Here is a 19326-nt window from a genome sequence, read left to right on the forward strand (position 1 = left end):
CCTCTGTGGCTTTGCGATAACCCACCAGCCTCCCCAGCTCTGCTCGTCACTCAAGCCAAGAAAAGCGAGTAAGAACCCGGCAAGGGGACTGGAGAAAAAGGGAAAGAACCCTGGCAGCCGCGCGCGCACGCGCACTATGACCCTGCGCGGCGCCCCGGGGGCGGGGCCAAGGAGCGGCGCTGGAGCTCCGCCTCCTTCTCCTCACCCCACCCCGCCGCGCCGGGGAGTGACTGACTCTCGCCAGCCCCTCCACGTCAATCAACCCTCCTCCTTCTCGCACTCTCCGCACCTTGTTATTAATCTCAATGCCGATATCGCGCGGACGCCTCTCCCCCGGCGCTCGGGGGTGTGAACGTGTGTGAACCAGAGCGGAGGCACCGAAAGCTGGCGTCTCTGTGCAGCAGTCTCGGCCCCGGCAGCAGTAGGCGCAGCAGCAACCCCCGCAGCGGCGGCAGCCCCAGCGCTTGGAGGCCAAGGCCAAGGCCAGGCACAGCGCGGCTCTCGGAGTAATAGCCGCGGCTCCGGCGGGTGCGGGGGCGCAGCTTCCTCCGTCAGGGGCCTTTGCGTCGGTGGCCGCGGCCGCGGGGCCTCTCCTGCGCGCCCAGGGTCACCGTCCCCGAAACCCGGCTGCGCGGCCCTCGGCCCCCTCCCCGCCCCCCATCCGTCTCCTCCTCGTTCCCTTCAGCCGTCCTCCTCGCCGCTGCCTCTGCCGTTCCTCAGGCGGCCCGGCCCGCCCGCCCCGCGTCCCCTCCGGCCGGTGCCTCTCCCCCCGGCGGGCTGCCTGCATGTCTTTGCTGCCCTCAGCCCCGCCACCACCGCCGCCGCCGCCTCCCCCGCCGCCGCAGCACCAGCACCAGCAGCAGCCGCCCCGCCGCCGCCGCCGCCGCCGCCGCCCGGACCCCGGCGCGCTGAATGCAGGTGAGGAAGGGGCGCAGGCCCTCCGCGACCGCGGGCCCGGGCGTCCTGCGCGGCCGCCCGCCGCGAGCCGGGTTTCGGGCCCTGCCTGCCGCCGCCGCTTCCCTTCGGGGCGGGTGGGAGCGAGGCCCGCCCGTGGGTGTTTGTGTTTGCGTCTGCGGCCGAGGCTCTGGAGGGGAAGCATCTGTGGGGGCCTGGTGCGCGCGCGCGCGCGTGTTTGTGTGTGTGTTTCCCCTGCCGCGGGGAAATGGCTGCTGTTGCTCTTTCTGGGCCGGAGGAAGAGAATGAGGTAGAGTGTTTTTGTGTCTCTGAGTAGGATCGAGAGTGTTGGGAAGAGGAGCGCGTCCCCAGGGCAGTGAGGTGGGAGAGGGGGAAATGTGCGTGTGGGTGTGCGAGTTGGGACTTTGGCGGCCGGGGAGGCGGCCTGAGGACCCATAGCGAGTGGGTGTGTGTCGGGTACGGGGCTGACCCGCGGCTCTGTCGGAGGCGGCGAAGGTTCCGGGTTGTGCGTGTGTGTGTGTGTTGGGGGGTGGTCCGTGCCCAGGGCCCGGGACTCTGTGGGCGGGTTCCGTGTGTCCAGGACCCCCGAGCGGCGTGTCCCTCCCCCTTTGTGGCCGAGGCTCCGGAGCCTCGCAGGTGAGCGGCTCCGTGGGGGCCGGGGAGGATGAATGTGTGTGCGGCACACGCACAGCAGCCGGGCCGGGAGAGCTCCGGGTCGGGGCCGCGCCGCCGTTCCCGGGGCCGCGGCAGGAAGCGCGCCGGCCTGCAGCGCGGCCTAACCGCCTCGGCGGCCTCCCGCCCGCCGGCCTGCCTCCCGCCCGCCTGCCTCCCGCCGGCCTCCCTGGACGCTCGCCGGGACGCCGGGCCCGCGCGGGCCCACGGCGCTGCCTCGGGCCTGGGCAGGTGAGGGTCGGAGGCGGGACGCGCCTATCGCCGTCGCCTTGGCCGCCTCGGCCGCCTCCGCGTCTCCTGAGGAGGGGCGAAGGCAGGTTTTGGCGTTCCAGCGGCAAGCGCTCCCCTGGCCGGCGGTGGGACCCAAGGGAAAGTGAATCAAAGCAGTAAATCTCGAGTATACGCGATGTCGAGGCCCCTTCTTTTCATCCTTTCCTTAAGGCTGTGTGGAGTACGTATTTTCAGTTTTTTCGTTGCAGATACTTTCTCGTTGGGAATATTAACGCATTTTTTTTTAAGATAAAATTTTTCTCCGAGAGGCGGGGGAGGAAATGGAAGCTGGCTTCCCTGTCCTGTGGTGTTGGTGGGATTGGATCGGTTTTGTGCATTTGAAATTGTTTTATCCTGCCTCCTAGGGGGAAAGGCGTGTACACGCCGAGCTGAGGAGGTCCGTGAGGAAGAGGAAGTTACTGGAGCTGTCATCCTCCTTAGCCTGGCCGGATACATGGCTTAGGTTGTTTGGATGGATTGTGTTCGGGGAGTTTAGCTGAGCCGTTTGTACACTTTGAAGCCCAGTACTGTGTATGAGGAGATACTACCTTCTTGCCTCTAGTTATCTTAATTGTCAGTCAAGATAGTCGTGTACAAACAAGTTTTCTCTCAGTCTCCAAGACCTAGATCAAGCAGCCTCTATCGTGTATTGGTGTGTGCTTTTGGAAAGCTATTTTGAGAGTAGTCTAAGCAAAACCAACTGTAAAGGTAAATCTGCTGCCAGTAGGCGTACAGTGCATTTCAGAAGCAAATATAAATGGCATTTGGATAATTATTTGCTGTTTACTTTATCTACTCCACCCTCTATTTGCGTCTAGTTAGTTCATCTACATAAAACCTTGTAGCTAAAGTCATGACCAAGATTCGATCCTCGCAGGCCACGCTCTGTGTAATGGCCAGAGATTGCTCCTTTTTGAACCTGGTCTCACAAAGAAATGTTCCTTGCTGTTCACTGGGAAGTGAGGACAAGAGCAGGAGGGGTGGAGGGCTGTTTTCTATGATCACTACTGAAAAAAAAAACCACATGTAGTTTAGTGGAAAAAGAACTTATTTTACAGACCTCAGACTCTGGCTGTGCCATTTTTCTTAGCTCTTTGATCTTAGGCAAGGTACCTAATGTCTATAAGCTCCTGTTTCTCATCAATAAGAAGATAATACCCTTATAATAAGGTTGTACTGAGGATAGATTGAAAAAACATGTTTGCCACATAGTAGATGCTTACTTAAATATTAGTTTTTCCTCCTGCAGCCCCTGACTGTGGGCCTTGAAAAACATAAACAAACAAGTACAAATACTCATTGGATTGCTGAGAGCAATATTATGTTACTGTAAGTTAAAAATCAAGACAATAGAACATTTCAGAGTCCTTTGGTATAAGTTAGGTATATGAACACAATGTTAAATGTATTCTACAAGTCATTTTCTTAGAACTAAAACTGTCATTAAAATTATCTAGTGTACTAGTGTATAGTCATACCTAATTTTTTTGCAGATTTTTGAATAGGCCATCTTTCAGTTTCATTACTCTTTTTATGAGTTCTTGCTGTGTAGCCCTGGAAAAAATTGTTTAAGCTATATATATAGCACATATATATTCCAATACAATCAAGCATTAAACAGAATCAAGAAACTAGAGTTTATGTAGATCCACAAAGTATACGTGCCACAAAATTGCTCTGTAATTGTTTTAGTTCCCGTTGACTGATTCTGGTTAAAAGAAAAAAAAAAGAATAAAAACGTTTTGGAATATTTTGGTGAATGGAAGCAAAAATCTATCAGCTTTCAATAATTTTCCATTTTTATTTTTCTGTGTGGAGTGATAAATGTGCTGTTCATTTAGTTTTAATTGTATTGTGGTGGAAAAAATAATGATACAGAGTTTAAGGCAAAGGCAACAGAGTGGTTAAAGTTTTTTTTTTCTTTTTTCTCTTTCTGTTATTTTTGGTGAAGGCAGGGTGAAGAGAGTGTGGGAGAAGTTTCATTGATTTAAGTTTGCAGTGTCTCTTCACTAATGCCAGGTTTCCCAGTTTAGACCTTATTATTATTATTTATATCAGCAATGTTAAGCTATAAAAAAAACCCTGGTAAATCATTAAAATTTGAACACATTTGTGGAGGATTTTTGTGAAGGATAGGAGGGAGAACTTTATTAGAATGCAAAATGTTTTGTTAAAGTGTGTGTGTTATGGGTGTGTGTGCATTTATAGTGAGCAGAATTATCTGCCATATGGCTATATTTAAAGGAAGAATTCTTACCTTAAAAATTATGTTCTAAGTATTAATACTTTAAAAACAATAAAATAGAAAACAGAATTTTGCCTTTAACTAGGTGTTTGGTAATTTTTATTAGATATTATAAATTATGGTATTTTAAAACACTTTATACTTTTTTCTTAATTTGGAGAATTGAAGAAGACATTTTTCTGTAATAATCATGAATGTAGATGATAATGAGCAATATATTAAGATATGTGAATAGTGATATAAACAGTGGAACTCCTCTTGCTATCATTTCAAGTAACGACAATAAAATCAAGGTGGAAAATTGTGTAGGTTTTAAAATTTAACGTTACTTAAATGGGCTTTTAAACAATTTTTCCAAAATATCCGTTAGGAATGTCTTTAATTAGGGGGAATTGAAATACTTACGATTCGTGCATGGATTACTTTGGGTAATGCTAATTAGGGTAATAAATACACTCCAAAATGTCAGTGGCTTAACACTTGTAAGTTTTTATTTTGCTCACATAACAGTCCAGTGCAGGTGCTCCTTGTTAGTAGGCTTGTGGCTTTCCTCCATGTGGTAATTGAGGGACCCAGACATCTTACATCTTATGGCTGCACCATTCCCCAGAGCCTTGGAGCGCTGCCTGTTACCCACAGGATATTTCTTAAGAACCCCCAAAGACAAACATCTGCCCACATTTCACTGGTGAGAATTTGTCATAGAATCTTATTTGAATGCAAGGGGGATGGGAATGTAGTCCCTGGGTGGTAGACAGCTGGGGGCATTTCATGATGTTATATTAGATGGTAGCATATATTTGTGAAATTATGGCTAAAAGGTGAATAATAATGCTTAAAAGTTGTTTTCTTTCTTCAGAGAGTAAAATTGTGTGGAAAGTTGTGGGGTGATGGGAAGAGAAGGGACCGAGTAAGGACAGGAGGAGGAGGAGGGAAGAAGGGACTCTCTTCTAAGATAGGTTTGAATGACAAGTTTCAGCAGCTGTTTAAAGATACAGATTTTACAGAGAATATTACAATTGGATTTATACCTTTAGTGGGTTTCTCTTTTATTATTTGGTTATTGATTGCCATTGTGGTCTGCTGGGTTCTGGCTATTTGATTTATTTCTCTTTGTACTTTGAAATCAGTTGATTTAGAATTTCCGTTTCTGAGATACAGTTTCATGGGAAATACATTTTTTTGAATTTTCTTTTTCTGTTGGGAGAGAGCATCATTATTGTTATTATTATTACCTTATACTTTAAAGAAATGCCATTTAGGTGGACCTTACTGTGTTCTAGTGTTTTCTGTTGCTGTTTTTGTAATTCTAAAGTCATTGTAATTAATATTTGTAAGCCTTAACCCAGAAAGAATAATAAAATCATCAAGTAAACAATGAAGACTTAATTATTAACCTGTGCTCGTGTTTCATGATGAAAATACTACAACTTTGTTTGACCACCTGCACTTATACTGAACCCTACATACATTAAGTGAATTTTATTTCTGGATAACTTTAATTTTAATTGAATCACAACTTTTTTTTATTGCCTAGAATTATTGTAATGTGAAATCTCAGCTCTGCATCCACTTTTATTTATTTTTATTCTGGAGAGTTTGGTTAGGGATCTGGAGAGCTTTATATGTACCTGTATTTCCTAAAAAGAAATTTTTGAGTAGTCTGGCTAACTTCTCCATGTTAACTGTTTCTAATATTTTGCATTTTGAAAATTAAAAACCTTTTTTGAGGGCACATTCTGTACCCATCATTATACTTCGTTTTAAAGAGAAGTATGAAAGAGGTAGAAGAAACCCTTGTGAAGCTTATAGCTCATGAGTAAGGATGATAAAACATGTAATTTAGTTACTTCAAAACAATAAATGAACAAGTTCAAGTCACCACAGTATAAACAATATATACAATATAAACTGTTTACAGACATTCTGAAAAAGAGTAACATAAAATGGAATGGTAGGTGGGGTGGGGACTAAAAGAGTTGAGAGGTTTTTGGGTAATGGCTTTTTTGAGATATAATTCACTTACCATAGGAGTAGCCCATTTTAAGTATATAACTTGGTAGTGTTTAGTATATTCATAGTTGTGCAGCGATCACAAAAATTTATAGAACATTTTAATCACCTGAAATATAAATCCTGTATTTAAGAGTTACCCTTCATTCTCTCATACTCTTAATTGTAGGCAATCACTGATCTGCTTTCTGGCTATATATTTGCCTGGTCTGGACATTTCATACAAATAGAACCTATTTTAATAGAATATGTGGTCTTTTATATAATATGTTGTCTTTTATCATGGGCTTCTTCCCCTTACCTTGTTTTCAAGGTTCGTCCATGTTATATTATGTAATAGTAATTTATTCTTTTATGGCTGCATAATCTGCCACTGTATGGATATACCACATTTTGTTTATCAGCTGATGCACATTTGGGTTGTTTGTACTTTTAGGCTATTATAAATAGTTCTACTATGACATTCATGTACAAGTTTTTGTGTTCATGATTTTCACTTCTCTTGGTTATATACCTAGGAGTGGAATTGCTGAATCATATCATTCTTCTATGTTTAAACTTTTCAGGAATTTCCAGGCTGTTTTCTAAAGCAGCGTCACCATTTCCCATTTCCACCAGCAGTGTATGAGGGCTGCAGTTTCTCCAAATCTTGCCAGCATTTGTTGTTATCTGTCTTTTTGATCATAGCTCTTTTCATGGGTGTTAGGTAGTATCTTGTGGTTTTAATTTGCATTTCCCTAACGATACTGTGTGTCTTTTCATTTGCTTATTGGCCATTTGTATGTTTTTTTGAGAGATGTGTATTCAGATCTTTTGCCCACTTTGAAGTTGTTATGTATCTTTTTGTTATTGACCTTATAAGAGTTTTTTTTTTTTTTTGTACATTATAGATACAAGTCCCTTACACATTTGATTTGCAAATATTTTTCTCCATTTGGTAAGTTGTTTTTGCTTTCCTAATGGTGTCCCTTGAAGAACAAGTTTTTAATTTTGATGAAATCTAACTTTTTCTTTTGTTGCTTGTGCTTTTAGTGTTGTATCTAAGAAACCACTTATTAATCTCAGATCATGAAGATTTACCTGTCCTGTTCTAAGAGTTTAATAGTTTTGGCTGTTATATTTAGATCTTTGCTACATTTTAAGTTAATTTATATTTATGGCCTGATGTAAGGAGTCTAAAATTACTCCTTTGCATGTGGATAACCAGTTATCTCAGTACCATTTGTTGAAAAGACTGCTCTTTCTCCATTGAATTGTCTTGTCACTCTTATCGAAAATCAATTAACTGCAAATGTAAGGATTTATTTTTGGACTTTTAATTTTATTCCATTCATTTTTATGACATTTCTCATTCCAGTACTGTCTTGACTACTGTAACTTTAATTGAGAAGTGTGAGTTCCCCAAGTTTATTCTTTTTTTAAAGATCATTTGGGCTATTTGGGATCTCTTGTATTTCCATATGAATTTTAGGATTAGCTTGTCAATTTCTGCCAGCTGGGATTTTGAGAGGAATTGTGTTAAGTCTGTAGATCAGTTTAGGGAGAATTACCAACTTAACAATATTAAATTAGTTCGTGTTCATGAACATGGGATTTTCCCATTTATTTAGGTCTTCTTTAATTTCTCTCAATAGTGTTTTGTAGTTTTCAGAGCATAAGTTTTAGACTTCTTTTGTTGCATTTATTCCTAAATATTTTATTCTTTTAGATGCTGTTGTAAATGGAATTGTTTTCTTAATTTCATTTTTGTGTTGTTTATTGCAAGTGTATAAAAATACAGTAAATTTCTTTTGTATATTGATCTTGTATCCTGCAACCATGCTGAACATGTTTATTAGTTCTAATAGTTTTACTGGATTCCATAGCATTTTCTTTATAACAAGGATCACATCACCTGTAAATAAGTATATTTTTACTTCTTTTCCAATATGGATGCATTTTTATTTGATTTTCTTGCCTAATTGCCCTGGATAAACCCTCCAGTATATTGTGGAAAAGGAGTGTCAAGAGCAAATATCCTTTTCTTACTCCTGATCTTGGGGGAAGGTATTCAGTCTTCACTGTTAAGTCTGACATTAGCTGTGGCATTTTCATAGATGCCCTCTATCAGATTCAGGAAGTTTCTGTTCCTAGTTTGTTGAATTGAAGAGGGTATTGAGATTGAGTTTTGAGGGAAGTATGAAATGTGAATTAGAAAAATGAAGATGCTATGTCCAGTAATAAGTAGCAGATAATAATGCTTAACTTGTTTGGGAAGGAGGGGCTCCTTTTTTCCCTCTCCCTCCTTCATTTTCCTCCCTACTCCTTTCGTGCTAATTGTCTTCATTAGTCCATAAACACATTTGGAAGACCCTTAATCCTTTACTGAAGATTTTCTGAATAATTTGGATTTCTAGGTCAGTGGAGAATGTTGCTTCTTTTGAAAAGCATTCAATAAAAACACCGTGGAGAAGTTTTTCTTTTTAAGTTTGATAGCTAGGTTGGATGGGGACACAGGAAGCAGAAAGAAACTAAATCATAAAAGAAATTCTAACCATAGAATTAAAAAGAAGAGAACAAACCTTTGTGATATCAAGGGTATGGTTTATGAAGAATTCCATGTTTACTTTGACCCTGGCTGTCACCTGACTTTTTTCCCTAAAACATTCAGTATCAATGGTTTTATTTTTGTAAGTTTTCAAGAAAGTAATAGATTTCTTAGGAAATTTTGCTCTACAAGGTAAGGTTATGTTTCACTTGAAGTGATAATCACACTTTGTTTACCTTTGAAGCTGTAATTGTGTTTGCATGCAGCTGCATTCTGATTAGGTAATTTTTTTTTAATTATATTTCTTCCTTTATGTTATAAGTCTCAGATCAAATAACTTTGGGATTTAGCTAAGAATCTTTCTGATAACAAGGCAAAAATTGGAAAGTAATAATAGAATTTTTGTTTTGTATTCTCTTTCATAGCAGGATTATTTTCATTAATTTTTTTCCGTTCACTTTAAAACCTCATTACAGATAAAAATTTATTTCTAATTTTTTTGAAGAAGTAAGTAGTTCGCTTTGCTGTGTGAGAGACTCATCATTCATACTGAATAGATTCCTGGTAATTTGGGGTTTTCATTTATTAACAATAGAAATTGGTGTCACAAATTGGTGACACAAAATAGACGTTATAGCAGTTTATCTCTCTTATATCATTTTTTGCTGAGAGAACCTCTCTGAAATCTTATCGTTTAGGATCTTTTTATTTTTCTCCTCCCAAATTACTTAAATAGATTCCCTAAATGAGTAACATAGATCATAGTGATATTTGCCAGTAACAGATATCACTAAGAGAATAGAACTAAATTTAGAATATACCAACCTTAATGTCTTTCTGTACAAAGACTTTGCTGAGATCTTTACACATATACCCATTGCTAACTGATCACAATATTTATATTTAAAGAAAACCAAAAAATTGACAAGGTGTATTCTGCTATAGGTACATATTTAGTGTAATCTTCTGCAAAATATACACATAAATTTCTGAAATAATATATTGTGAATTAAGTACAGAATGATAACTTTGAAACAGTGTAAGAATTTGAATCACCAAAAGTATACCTAACCTATTTAATAAACGTTTATTAAATTTCTACTGGCTATAAACTGTTATATTCAGGGTTCTGAGGGAAAAAGTTCAGAACATAGTTTTTTCTACCAGGAAGTGGGACTAATATTTATTGGACTACTGAGTACTAAGGACTGTGAAAAGCCATCCCCTTCCCTTTAAGTATGTAACATAAATTAGTCTTCATGAAAGTCCTGTGAATTAGACAGTGTGGTTTTCAATCTATAGCTGTTTAGGAATGTGAGCCTTAGGTCCTTCTCTTTCTAGCTCGTGGGAGACTCGTTTAACTTCTCCATGCTTCAATTTCCACATCTGTAATAGGGAGACAGTAATTAATAGTCCTAATCTTATAATGTTGCTGTGAGGGTTAAATTAAGTAATACCTATAAAGTGCTTAGAACAGTATGTGGCACATCTGAAGTAAAAAAACAAAACTAAACTAAAAACTCTATATTAGCTATTACTGTTTCTTATTGTTAGGAGACACACAAGTAAAATAACAAATTTGACTATTGTTAATACCAGTGTTTAAAACAGGATCTATTTGACTCTAAAGTATTTACTTTAAACTTACAATACTTAACACTTATAGGGGATTTAAGCCTGGATAAAGAGCAAGCAAGTTAAGGTAGAATTTGCTAAGTGACAAAGAACAGTAAGTGCTATAATACAGGGAACACAAGTGGGTTTGTAACTTGCAGGGACAAAGAAAGGAGGTAGAAGTAGATCTCGCCTTTATAGTTGGAAGGAGGGAAAGGAAAAGTTAATGGATTACTGCAGCATTCTCCTTGTTTGTTTCCCAACATCCATTATTTCTCCTTTAACTTCTGCTCCTTGTATACATTGTCACCAGAGAAATTCTTGTAAAATTCATTCGACATTGCTTAAATTCCCTACTTAGTAATTATTATTAAAGGACTCCATTTTTTGGTTGCCTATTATGTGCTACTGGAAGGAGTTGGCAAATTTTTTATGTCAAGAGCCATGTAGTAAATATTTTGGCTTTGTGGGTCACATAAGATCTCTGTTCTGTATTCTATTTTTTTGGTTGTAGTTTTTCTTTTTTAAAGTAAACAATTCTTAAAAAATGTAAAACCATTCATTGCTGGCAAACCAAGCTGCAGCTTACTCACCCCTGTGCTAGGAGATTGACATGAATTAACTTACTGTTAGAATCTTGGCAAAATTGGTATTATTAATTCTGTCTTATGGTTGACCAAACTGAAGCTTAGAGAGGCAAGTTTGAAGAAAGTCACATAGCAAGTGACACAGGAGGTCGAATTCAGGTTTAGGTCATGGGAATTCCTAAACTTGTATACTTACCAGCATATCTTGCTGCTGCTTATTGCTCTCAGAATAAAAAGGAACTTTCATAGCATTTTATGCAAGGCCCATAATGATTTTATCCTTGTGTACCTTTCCAGTTTTATTGTTTATTACTCCTCTCTCTTCAAGCATATTCTCTAGCCTAGCCATGCCAAGTGACTTATATACAGCTTGGTTTATGCTTTCTGTATGCCTGCAATACCTTAATACTTTATGACCTCGGTGACTTCTTTAATAATTCACTTAAGGTGCTTCCTACTCCAAGAAACCTTGCCTGACACTTCTAGTCTTTGCTTTATGCTCTTTCTCTCTGCTCCCTCAGCATCCTGTGCATTCCTCTTTCATGACATTTACCACGCTGTCTTGTATTTACCTGGTTTATGTCTCTGCTTTTGCACTAGACTGTGAGATTTTTAAGAGCAGAGAGACCTCACCTTTGTAGCTCCAGCATTTGATACATAGTATGGGCTTAACCCCTACTATGTACTAAGTGTTTAACATATTTTAGGGTCTTAGTAACTGTTTATTAAATAAATGGATGATCAAATGGCATTAAGATGATAGAAAATTGTTTCACCAAATATGTAGTAGCAGAAAGGCATGAGTCCAGATTCAAGGAGGAGAGGGACATTGAGTTAATATCTGGTTAACCTCCAGCATTTCAGTGGGAATAAAGAGGGTAATAAAGCAAATTAGAGCATGAGTATTATAGAGGGGTTTGAACAAAGAATTTTAATTTTACCCTAGGTTTAACTCTAGAGCAGCAAGTGGTTTTCTATATCCATAAATTGAGGTTCTCTTATTAATACCCGAGTTTTATGTTGTAATATTGTTTTAGTTGATTTTTTTAGGACACAGCTATATAATTGTTTTGATTGATAGTTATTGTAAATATGGCTCTAGAATCTCGTAATTAATACTATTAAAGACATTTGGGAGCATTGAGTGATTTTGAGAGGTTGGTGGCAGTTTTAAAATAATTAAGAAGATTAATATAGTTGAGGTATGCAGAATCAGCTGAGGGGATCAGAATGGGAGGAGAGAGTCTCTTTTACAGAGTTAAAATTAAAATCCGAAGTGATAAGTCAAGAGAGAGATCTGTGTCAATTGGGATAGAAAAGAAAAGTTTAAAAAATTTTTTTTATTGATTTATAATCATTTTACAATATTGTGTCAAATTCAAGTGTAGAGCATAATTTTTCAGTCATACATGAACATATACATATTCATTGAGAAAAGAAACCTTTTAAGTGACATCAGTGATTATGAAGGAAAAGTCAGAGATAATTGAAAAATCAGAAGAAGAATGCAGTTTGGGAAAGAAAATTATGAGTTTTGTAGTAGACAAACTGATTAAAATTGGAATGCTTTCTATTTTGCCTAAATTTAGGCCCTTCTTACTTTATGCCGGTATAATTAGAATACCCTCATGATTGGTTTCCCTTCCTGCCTCTAACACATTGGTGTTAGGTTTGGATATGGGTAGTTGGTTGTAGGGACTCTGGCAGTCTGGAGAAGGCTGTGGAGCCTTTTCAGAATAATGCTTTTAAGTGAATGAAAGAAGTAAGATTAAAAAGGAACCTGGTACATTGAAATACTAAAGTACATGAAAACAGATGTGACATATTAATATATGTGCCCCTTTATCAGTGCATTTAAATAACAAGATCTAGCAGTGAGTCTAATAACTACTGTAATTTTGAAGTAGTGATATATATATATAGTGATATTTTGATGTATCTGTAACAACTATAATGTGATATAAAAATGTACCTTGTGTTAGTGACAAGAATCGCAGGTACTGCTAATATTATGGGAGGTTGCTTAGGTCTAATTGAAAAAGGTACTAAATTTTAAGTAGAGGTTAGTGAAACTAGGGATATAATTTTTTTTCTTTTACAAATTTACAGATTCTCTGTATGGACCCCAGGTTAATAATCTTTGCTGTACTGTCTCCCGGTTTCAGTCTACTCTGTATTTTTGTCATATTATTCTCAAATTCTTTGCAGATGGTAATATTTTTTCATGTCTGCTTTTGGAAATAATTATGTGGTCTTTGTAAAAAAAAATAAAATGACACTGAAGAGCATAATTTTCTGGTTACCCTATCTCATGGAGATCAAGAGAGTTACTAGTATAATATATATGGTAGCATTATCTGTTTCTGGGTAGTATGAACTTATGTAACCACATAAGCATACGTAAATAGAATCATACTGTATTTACTGTTTTTTTAAACTTGCTTTTTGATTTAACAACATATCATTGGCTTTTTTTCTATGAATAGATATGCTTCATGCTTTAAAAAAATTATGGCATTAAAAATTGAAATGTATATTAAAGAACACAAAATTCATCATTTTAATGTGTACACTTCAGTGGTTTCAGTATTTTCACTGTGTTGTGAACCACCACTACTATCTAATTCCAGAACATTTCTATCGCCCTCAAAGAAACCTCATGCCAGTTAGCAGTTCCAGTTTGCTGATTCCTTCATCAGTTGGCAGCCACCAGTCTACCTTGTATCAGTTTGCCTATTCTAGGCATTTAATATAAATGGAATCATCCAATATGTGACCTTTTGTGTCTGGTTTCTTTCACTTAGCATAATATTTTCAAGATTATTCTGTTTTGTAGCAAGAAACAGTACTTCATTCCTTTTTATGGCTGAATAAAGTGCCATTGTATGGCTATATACCATATTATGTTCATTTGTTCATAGCTGATGAACATTTGGGTTGATTCCACTTTTTGGCTAGTATAAATAATTCTGCTATGAACATTCATGTACAGATTTTTGTGTGGACTTACGTTTTTGCTTCTCTTGAGTATATACCTAAGAATGGAATTATTGGATCATATGGTAATTCTGTGTTTAAGTTTTTGAGCAGTTGACACACTTTTCCACAGCAGCTGCATCATTATACATTTCTACACATCATGCTTTTTAATGGCTGGATTGTAATTCATTTTATTGATGTACTGTTATTTAATTCTCTTTTGATTGGCAGTTAATTGATTTCCTTTCTGCAGTTATCAATTCTAATGCAGTGAAAGGACCCATATATGCACCTTTACACACTGTTTTAAATTTTTGTACAAGTGGTAGAAGGTAAATTTGTAGAAGTGGACTTGCTGGATTAAAATGATTGCACTTTCAAAATTTTGATACATATTGTTAGATTGCCCTTTAGGAATGTATAAAATTATGCTCCCACCACTTGTGTAGTGGGTGCCTATTTCTCCAAACTCTCTTTCATATTATTAATCTTTGCCATTCTGATAATAAATTCATATTCTTTTTAAAATTTTCATTTATTTGGTAAGTTGGGTTATTTTTAAAAAATTTTTGTGTGTAATTTGCCTGATCATGACCTTTCCCCACAATTTTTCTCTTGGATGTTTGCATTTTTTTCTTCACTGATTTGTAAAAGCTGTTTGTATTTTAGAAACATTGTTCATTATATATATTATAGAGACTTTTTGCTCCAGTTTCCTCTTTATCCATGGAGTTTATGACTGCTCTTTGTCTTAAGGACATTAAAATTTTTTAATACTGTTAGTCAGTCTGTTTTCTTTATGGTCTGTAAAGTTTTTTAACTTGCTTTGAAAAGTTTTTTGCACCCCCAAATTATGAGATGATTCCTCTTTTTTTTTTTTAAAGAAATGTATAAAATTAAACTTGTCGTGGTTTAGTAGAAGCAGTGTGAATTTTGTAGTTGGAGTTTCCCATGTTTAAATTCCAGTCTAGTCACTAATTAGCTGTGGGGTGTTCGGTGTTTCACAACTTCTCTGCACTTCAGCTTCCTCTTCAGTAAAATGGCAATTAATAGTAGTTTATAATTTTAGTAAAATTAAATGTATAATGCATGCAAATTGTCTAGCACAATATCTTAACACAGACAGACGGGGCATTCAGTGCGTGTTTTCTTTTCTCTTCCATTTATAAACCGTCTTCCTTCCACCTACTTAAAATCTGTTCAGAAGATAAGGGAGGAGAAAGGTTCAAGAAAAGAGGGTAGCCTTCAGTTTTCAAAATCAGAGAAGCCATACAGGATGAGTACTGACTGAAAAGGGGATTGAAAATCAGTTTAGTAATTTGAAGCCATGTATGTTTAATAAGAACAGTTTTTATTAGAGTGGTAAGAGAGATGGCCATATTTTGATAGGGTAAGACTAAACAAAGCCATGTAACATACATGAAGGCTGATATTTGCATATGCAAATGTATTCATCGTTATTTATAATCTTTGAGAAATAGTTGTAACTCTTCCTTTTTCTTTCATTGGTAGAATGCTGGTAGGAGGATAGGCACAGCAATACTAATACATATATAGTATGTGTATTGTATATAAATTGTATACAAGTTTAGGTCATTTTTATTACTATTTACAAATTACAGTACGTGTAGCATATTTCTCAATTAAATCATCAACTAGTCGAGAACTATTGCTTCAGTCGAATTTTATTCTTGCTAGCTCTTTTATTGAATTCATACACATTTCTTAATTATAGTTGTTTGTAAACAGTGTTACATATCTTTTGTGGCAACCAACTTTAAATACATTAGAAAGAGATGTGAAATACATAAATGTTTACAATGTAGTGATCATTGTTTTCCCTTTCCACAAGCTTTCCTAGACTATAAGGTTTTCAGGGCAAGGAACACAGTTCTAGTAATTAAAAATAAAGTTTTTTTTTTTGGCATTACATTTTCTTTTCCTCTTTTTTTTGGCTTTTTGTAAAATAACCTCAAAATAAAGTTTCAAGAAATTGTTAATCAAGATGTTTATTAAGCTCTTCCTCATAGAGAAATAATAAATATAGATTACGTCCAACTGGGTTTTAGAAAATGATACCAAATTCTGTTCCTTGATTCTGGGCAACTCCCTGTATGTTGTAGCTATACCACCCTCATTTTGTCAGCCTCAAAACAAGAAGGAAATTTTCTGTACTGGTTAGCTCAGGAGGAAGGTAATGAGTTTAAGTAACAAAACAGGAAATTTATTCCTCTGTGACCTTTGATGAGTTTGTGAAGTTAGCATTTTGACTGCAGGGTTGATATTCAGAAGAGTTTTATATTTAGTTTGCTTTATTGCTTTTGCAGACTTATCTACCTGCCAGGAAAAAATAGGAGTCCAAGTTAAAGGCTCTGCTACCTTTGTGGGAAATGATTAACAATACTCTTCCTTCTGCTGACAGAATCTGGGTATCTGTATTTTATAATGGCTCATTTTTGCTTCCACACAGGGCGAAAGTATCCTTTTCCTGAAACCAAGCTTGACTCAAAGCCTTTGTAAATTCTCTTATTCTTTATCCTTTTAAGCAACTATTTTAGGAACTGTTTTAAAGCTGATTGCCCTTCCCTTCAAACCTTTTCCGCTCAGTACAAAGCACCACCTTCTTGGCAGTCATTTGTATGAGTAGAGTGGGTACTCTTGTTATTCATGCCAAGAAGTTAAGGATTAGCTCTATTGTTTAACGCTATCTGTTTTGGATCGATGTGAGTCTGCATTGGCCTTGCCTTTTAAATTCTTTCATAACTGAGATTCTGGCACCTTGGAACCCTTTCCTGGATGGAGCTTTTCTTTGTTCCTTATTGAGTTTTATCCCAGACAGAGTTTAGTTACTAAGGTTTTTCTGTTTTACACTGTTTTTAATGTGGACTTGTAGATTCCAAGTTATAAACCTTGATTTATAGATAAGTAACACCTCTTCATGTGTATTTTGCTGTGTATATCTAACGCTGGAGCATTGTGCAGTTTGGTTCATGTCAAAAGTATGGGACAGCTATTATGATTACTCTCAATATCAGTCAGTGAGACTTTGTATTTAAGATTTAATTATTTTTCTAAAGAAATAGAAAAGCTAAAATAATTAGAAAAGCTATTAATTATGAAAAGGGTTCATTAGTTTAATCCTTAGTTTTTTATCCTAGTATCATGTTCAGTTTTTTAGCAATGGAAACCAATTTCTTGAATTAGTGTTTAAATTTTCTTGATGCAATGCAGCATTCATGGTTTATACAGAGGTGGGTTTTTTTGCTTATATGAACAAACTTAAGAGATTATATTTATGAAATACTATTGAATTATTTGATTTTACATACCACTAGAGAGGCAGAGCCTGAAATTGAAAGGTAAGAGAAGGAAAAAAAAGATGAAATATTTTGTTTTGTATCAAGTGTTAGAATGTTACTTCAGTTTTTTTAGACTTAACATGTTGGACTGAGTCCAGTTTTTCTAGTGGATTTGTTACTTTGAGTTTTAAGAACTCTCATATTCTTGATATGCTTACTTTTTTCTCTTTTTTGATATGCTTACTTTTAATCAATGTGGCTTATCTAGATGATCTGTGATCCATTTACAACTGCCCTTGTAGCTTGTCTCAGTTAGGGTCTGAACATACTTACTCTTTACTTTGTTTATAGTAGCAATGTTTTCATTACTTGCAGGTTTGAAGAAACAAGACTGTGCTGTGTGTTCCTGTTTACTCTTCTTTCAGACTGCACAGCCAGTTGATCTCGGAGAATACTTTGGGTAGTACTTGTTATTGATAAGGAGTTTTAGGAGAATGCTTTCAGTAAACTTTCTGATCTTAAATTGTAGACATCTTTGTGAATAGAGTATTCTTGCTTCTGTCCCCCCGCCCCAACTTAACTTTCGTAGGTTAGCTGTAGTGGAGACAAAGAATTCAAGGGAGAATTTCCAAAAGATAGATAAAGTGACCTTTGATGATTTTAGTGTTTTAAGGAGAATGCTGGGAAATAGACAGAAGGACTTTACATGTTTATCTTTAAACATATGCCAAATATATTGGATAGTTCCCTTTTGACTACATAATAGCATCTTGGGTACACAACAGGGTAGAAACTTTGTTCTCATCCTGTGGCTTTTTCCTTGCATACCTGGATATCCTACAACTGCCCTTCAAAGAGGGTTATTTGAACTTTATTGGAGTTAGGCTGACAAAGAATTTGGAGGACAAAAGTACAAATTAAAAAAATCCCAAATCACTTGTCTTATTTATTTTGTCAGTGTCTGTACTTGTGACTGAAGTAGGAAATTAAAGGGAGGAACATCTAGTGTGAGAATTCATTAGAGAAATAGGAACATGGTTTCCTTTATGCTATCTCAAAGTTTGTTGAATAGTAAGCTCACTGTGATGGATGTTACATTTGTTGTTCCTGTATCAAAAAAATTGAACTGTTTCTGGGTCACTATGTATTCTATTCAGGTTGCTTGGATTCAGGCTGTGAGGGAATCCTGAGTCTCTAGCTATGCTCTCATTTACCCATCTGTTCTGCTAGTTAGGGTTGTACTTGTTTCCTCCAGGTTTCTGAGGGGTTTATATATATATATATGAAGAAAAATGAGAATTGATATAGCAATTTATTAATTTATAGGTCTTGTACTGGGCTGTTTTAAAATCAAGACCTGTATGGACCTCCTACTCTTCAAATTCCGTGCTTCTAGATCAATGTTTTGAATATCATTTTTTGCCTAAGAATCAATTTGCTGCAATTATCAATGTTGTTTCCTTTCATTCAGCAAAATTATTTTGAAATTTACCCATGTTGTCATGTGTATCAATAGGTCATTCCTCTTTATTACTGAGTAATACTTTATTGTTCCACATTTTATTTATCTATTAGCCTGTTGATAGGCATTTGGGTTGTTTACAGTTTTTAGCTATTACAGATAAAATTGCTAAGAACATTTGAGTTCAACTGAGTCTTTGAGTGTACATATGTTTTTATGTTTTTGGGTAAATATTTTGGAGTGGAATGTCTGCATCATGTGATAGGTATATATTTAATATTTAACTCTTTAATAAACTATGAAACTGTTTTCCAGTGTTGTACTATTTTTCACCCTTACCTGCAGCATATGAGCATTCCAGTTGCCCCACATTATCACCTCATCAGTCTTTAAATTTAGCCATTCTGGTAGATAGTATCTCATTGTGGTTTAATTTTTATTTCCCTAATGACTAATGACATTGAGCATCTTATCATGTACTTATTTGCCATACATATGTCTTAATGGGTAAAGTATATGTTAAGATGTTTTGTCTAATAAGAAAATTTTCTTATTACTGACTTTTGAGAGCCCTTTATTTGTTTATGCTGGATATAATTTTATATTATACATATGATTTGCAAATATTTTTTTCCCAGTCTGTGATTTGCTTTTGCATGTTACAGTGTTTTTCAAAGAACAAAAAAGTTCTTATTTTGGTGAAGTTCAGCTTATCAATTTTTTGTTTTATGGATCATACTGTT

At 37.2% G+C, this 19326-nt stretch overlaps 1 protein-coding gene across 4 annotated transcripts in view; it reads left to right on the forward strand.

The window, feature by feature from the left end:
• Positions 1 to 387: 387 nt before the first annotated feature.
• CNOT6L (CCR4-NOT transcription complex subunit 6 like) overlaps positions 388 to 19326 on the forward strand; it is a 92279-nt gene continuing 73340 nt past the window's right edge. Inside the window, exon 1 of one of the 4 annotated variants that reach the window (XM_032457369.1) lies at positions 388 to 918. Coding sequence is in view for 2 of the 4 variants with exons in the window: in XM_032457376.1 (XP_032313267.1) it covers positions 1200 to 1204 (5 nt within the window). In the remaining 2 variants the exon portion in view is untranslated. Of the gene's footprint in view, positions 919 to 1062; positions 1205 to 7031; positions 7053 to 19326 lie in introns of those variants that run through there. The other 3 variants (XM_032457376.1, XM_032457357.1, XM_032457363.1) reach the window with 3 other exon arrangements.

Source organism: Camelus ferus, chromosome 2 (assembly GCF_009834535.1).
Source record: "Camelus ferus isolate YT-003-E chromosome 2, BCGSAC_Cfer_1.0, whole genome shotgun sequence".
NCBI classification, from domain to species: domain Eukaryota; kingdom Metazoa; phylum Chordata; class Mammalia; order Artiodactyla; family Camelidae; genus Camelus; species Camelus ferus.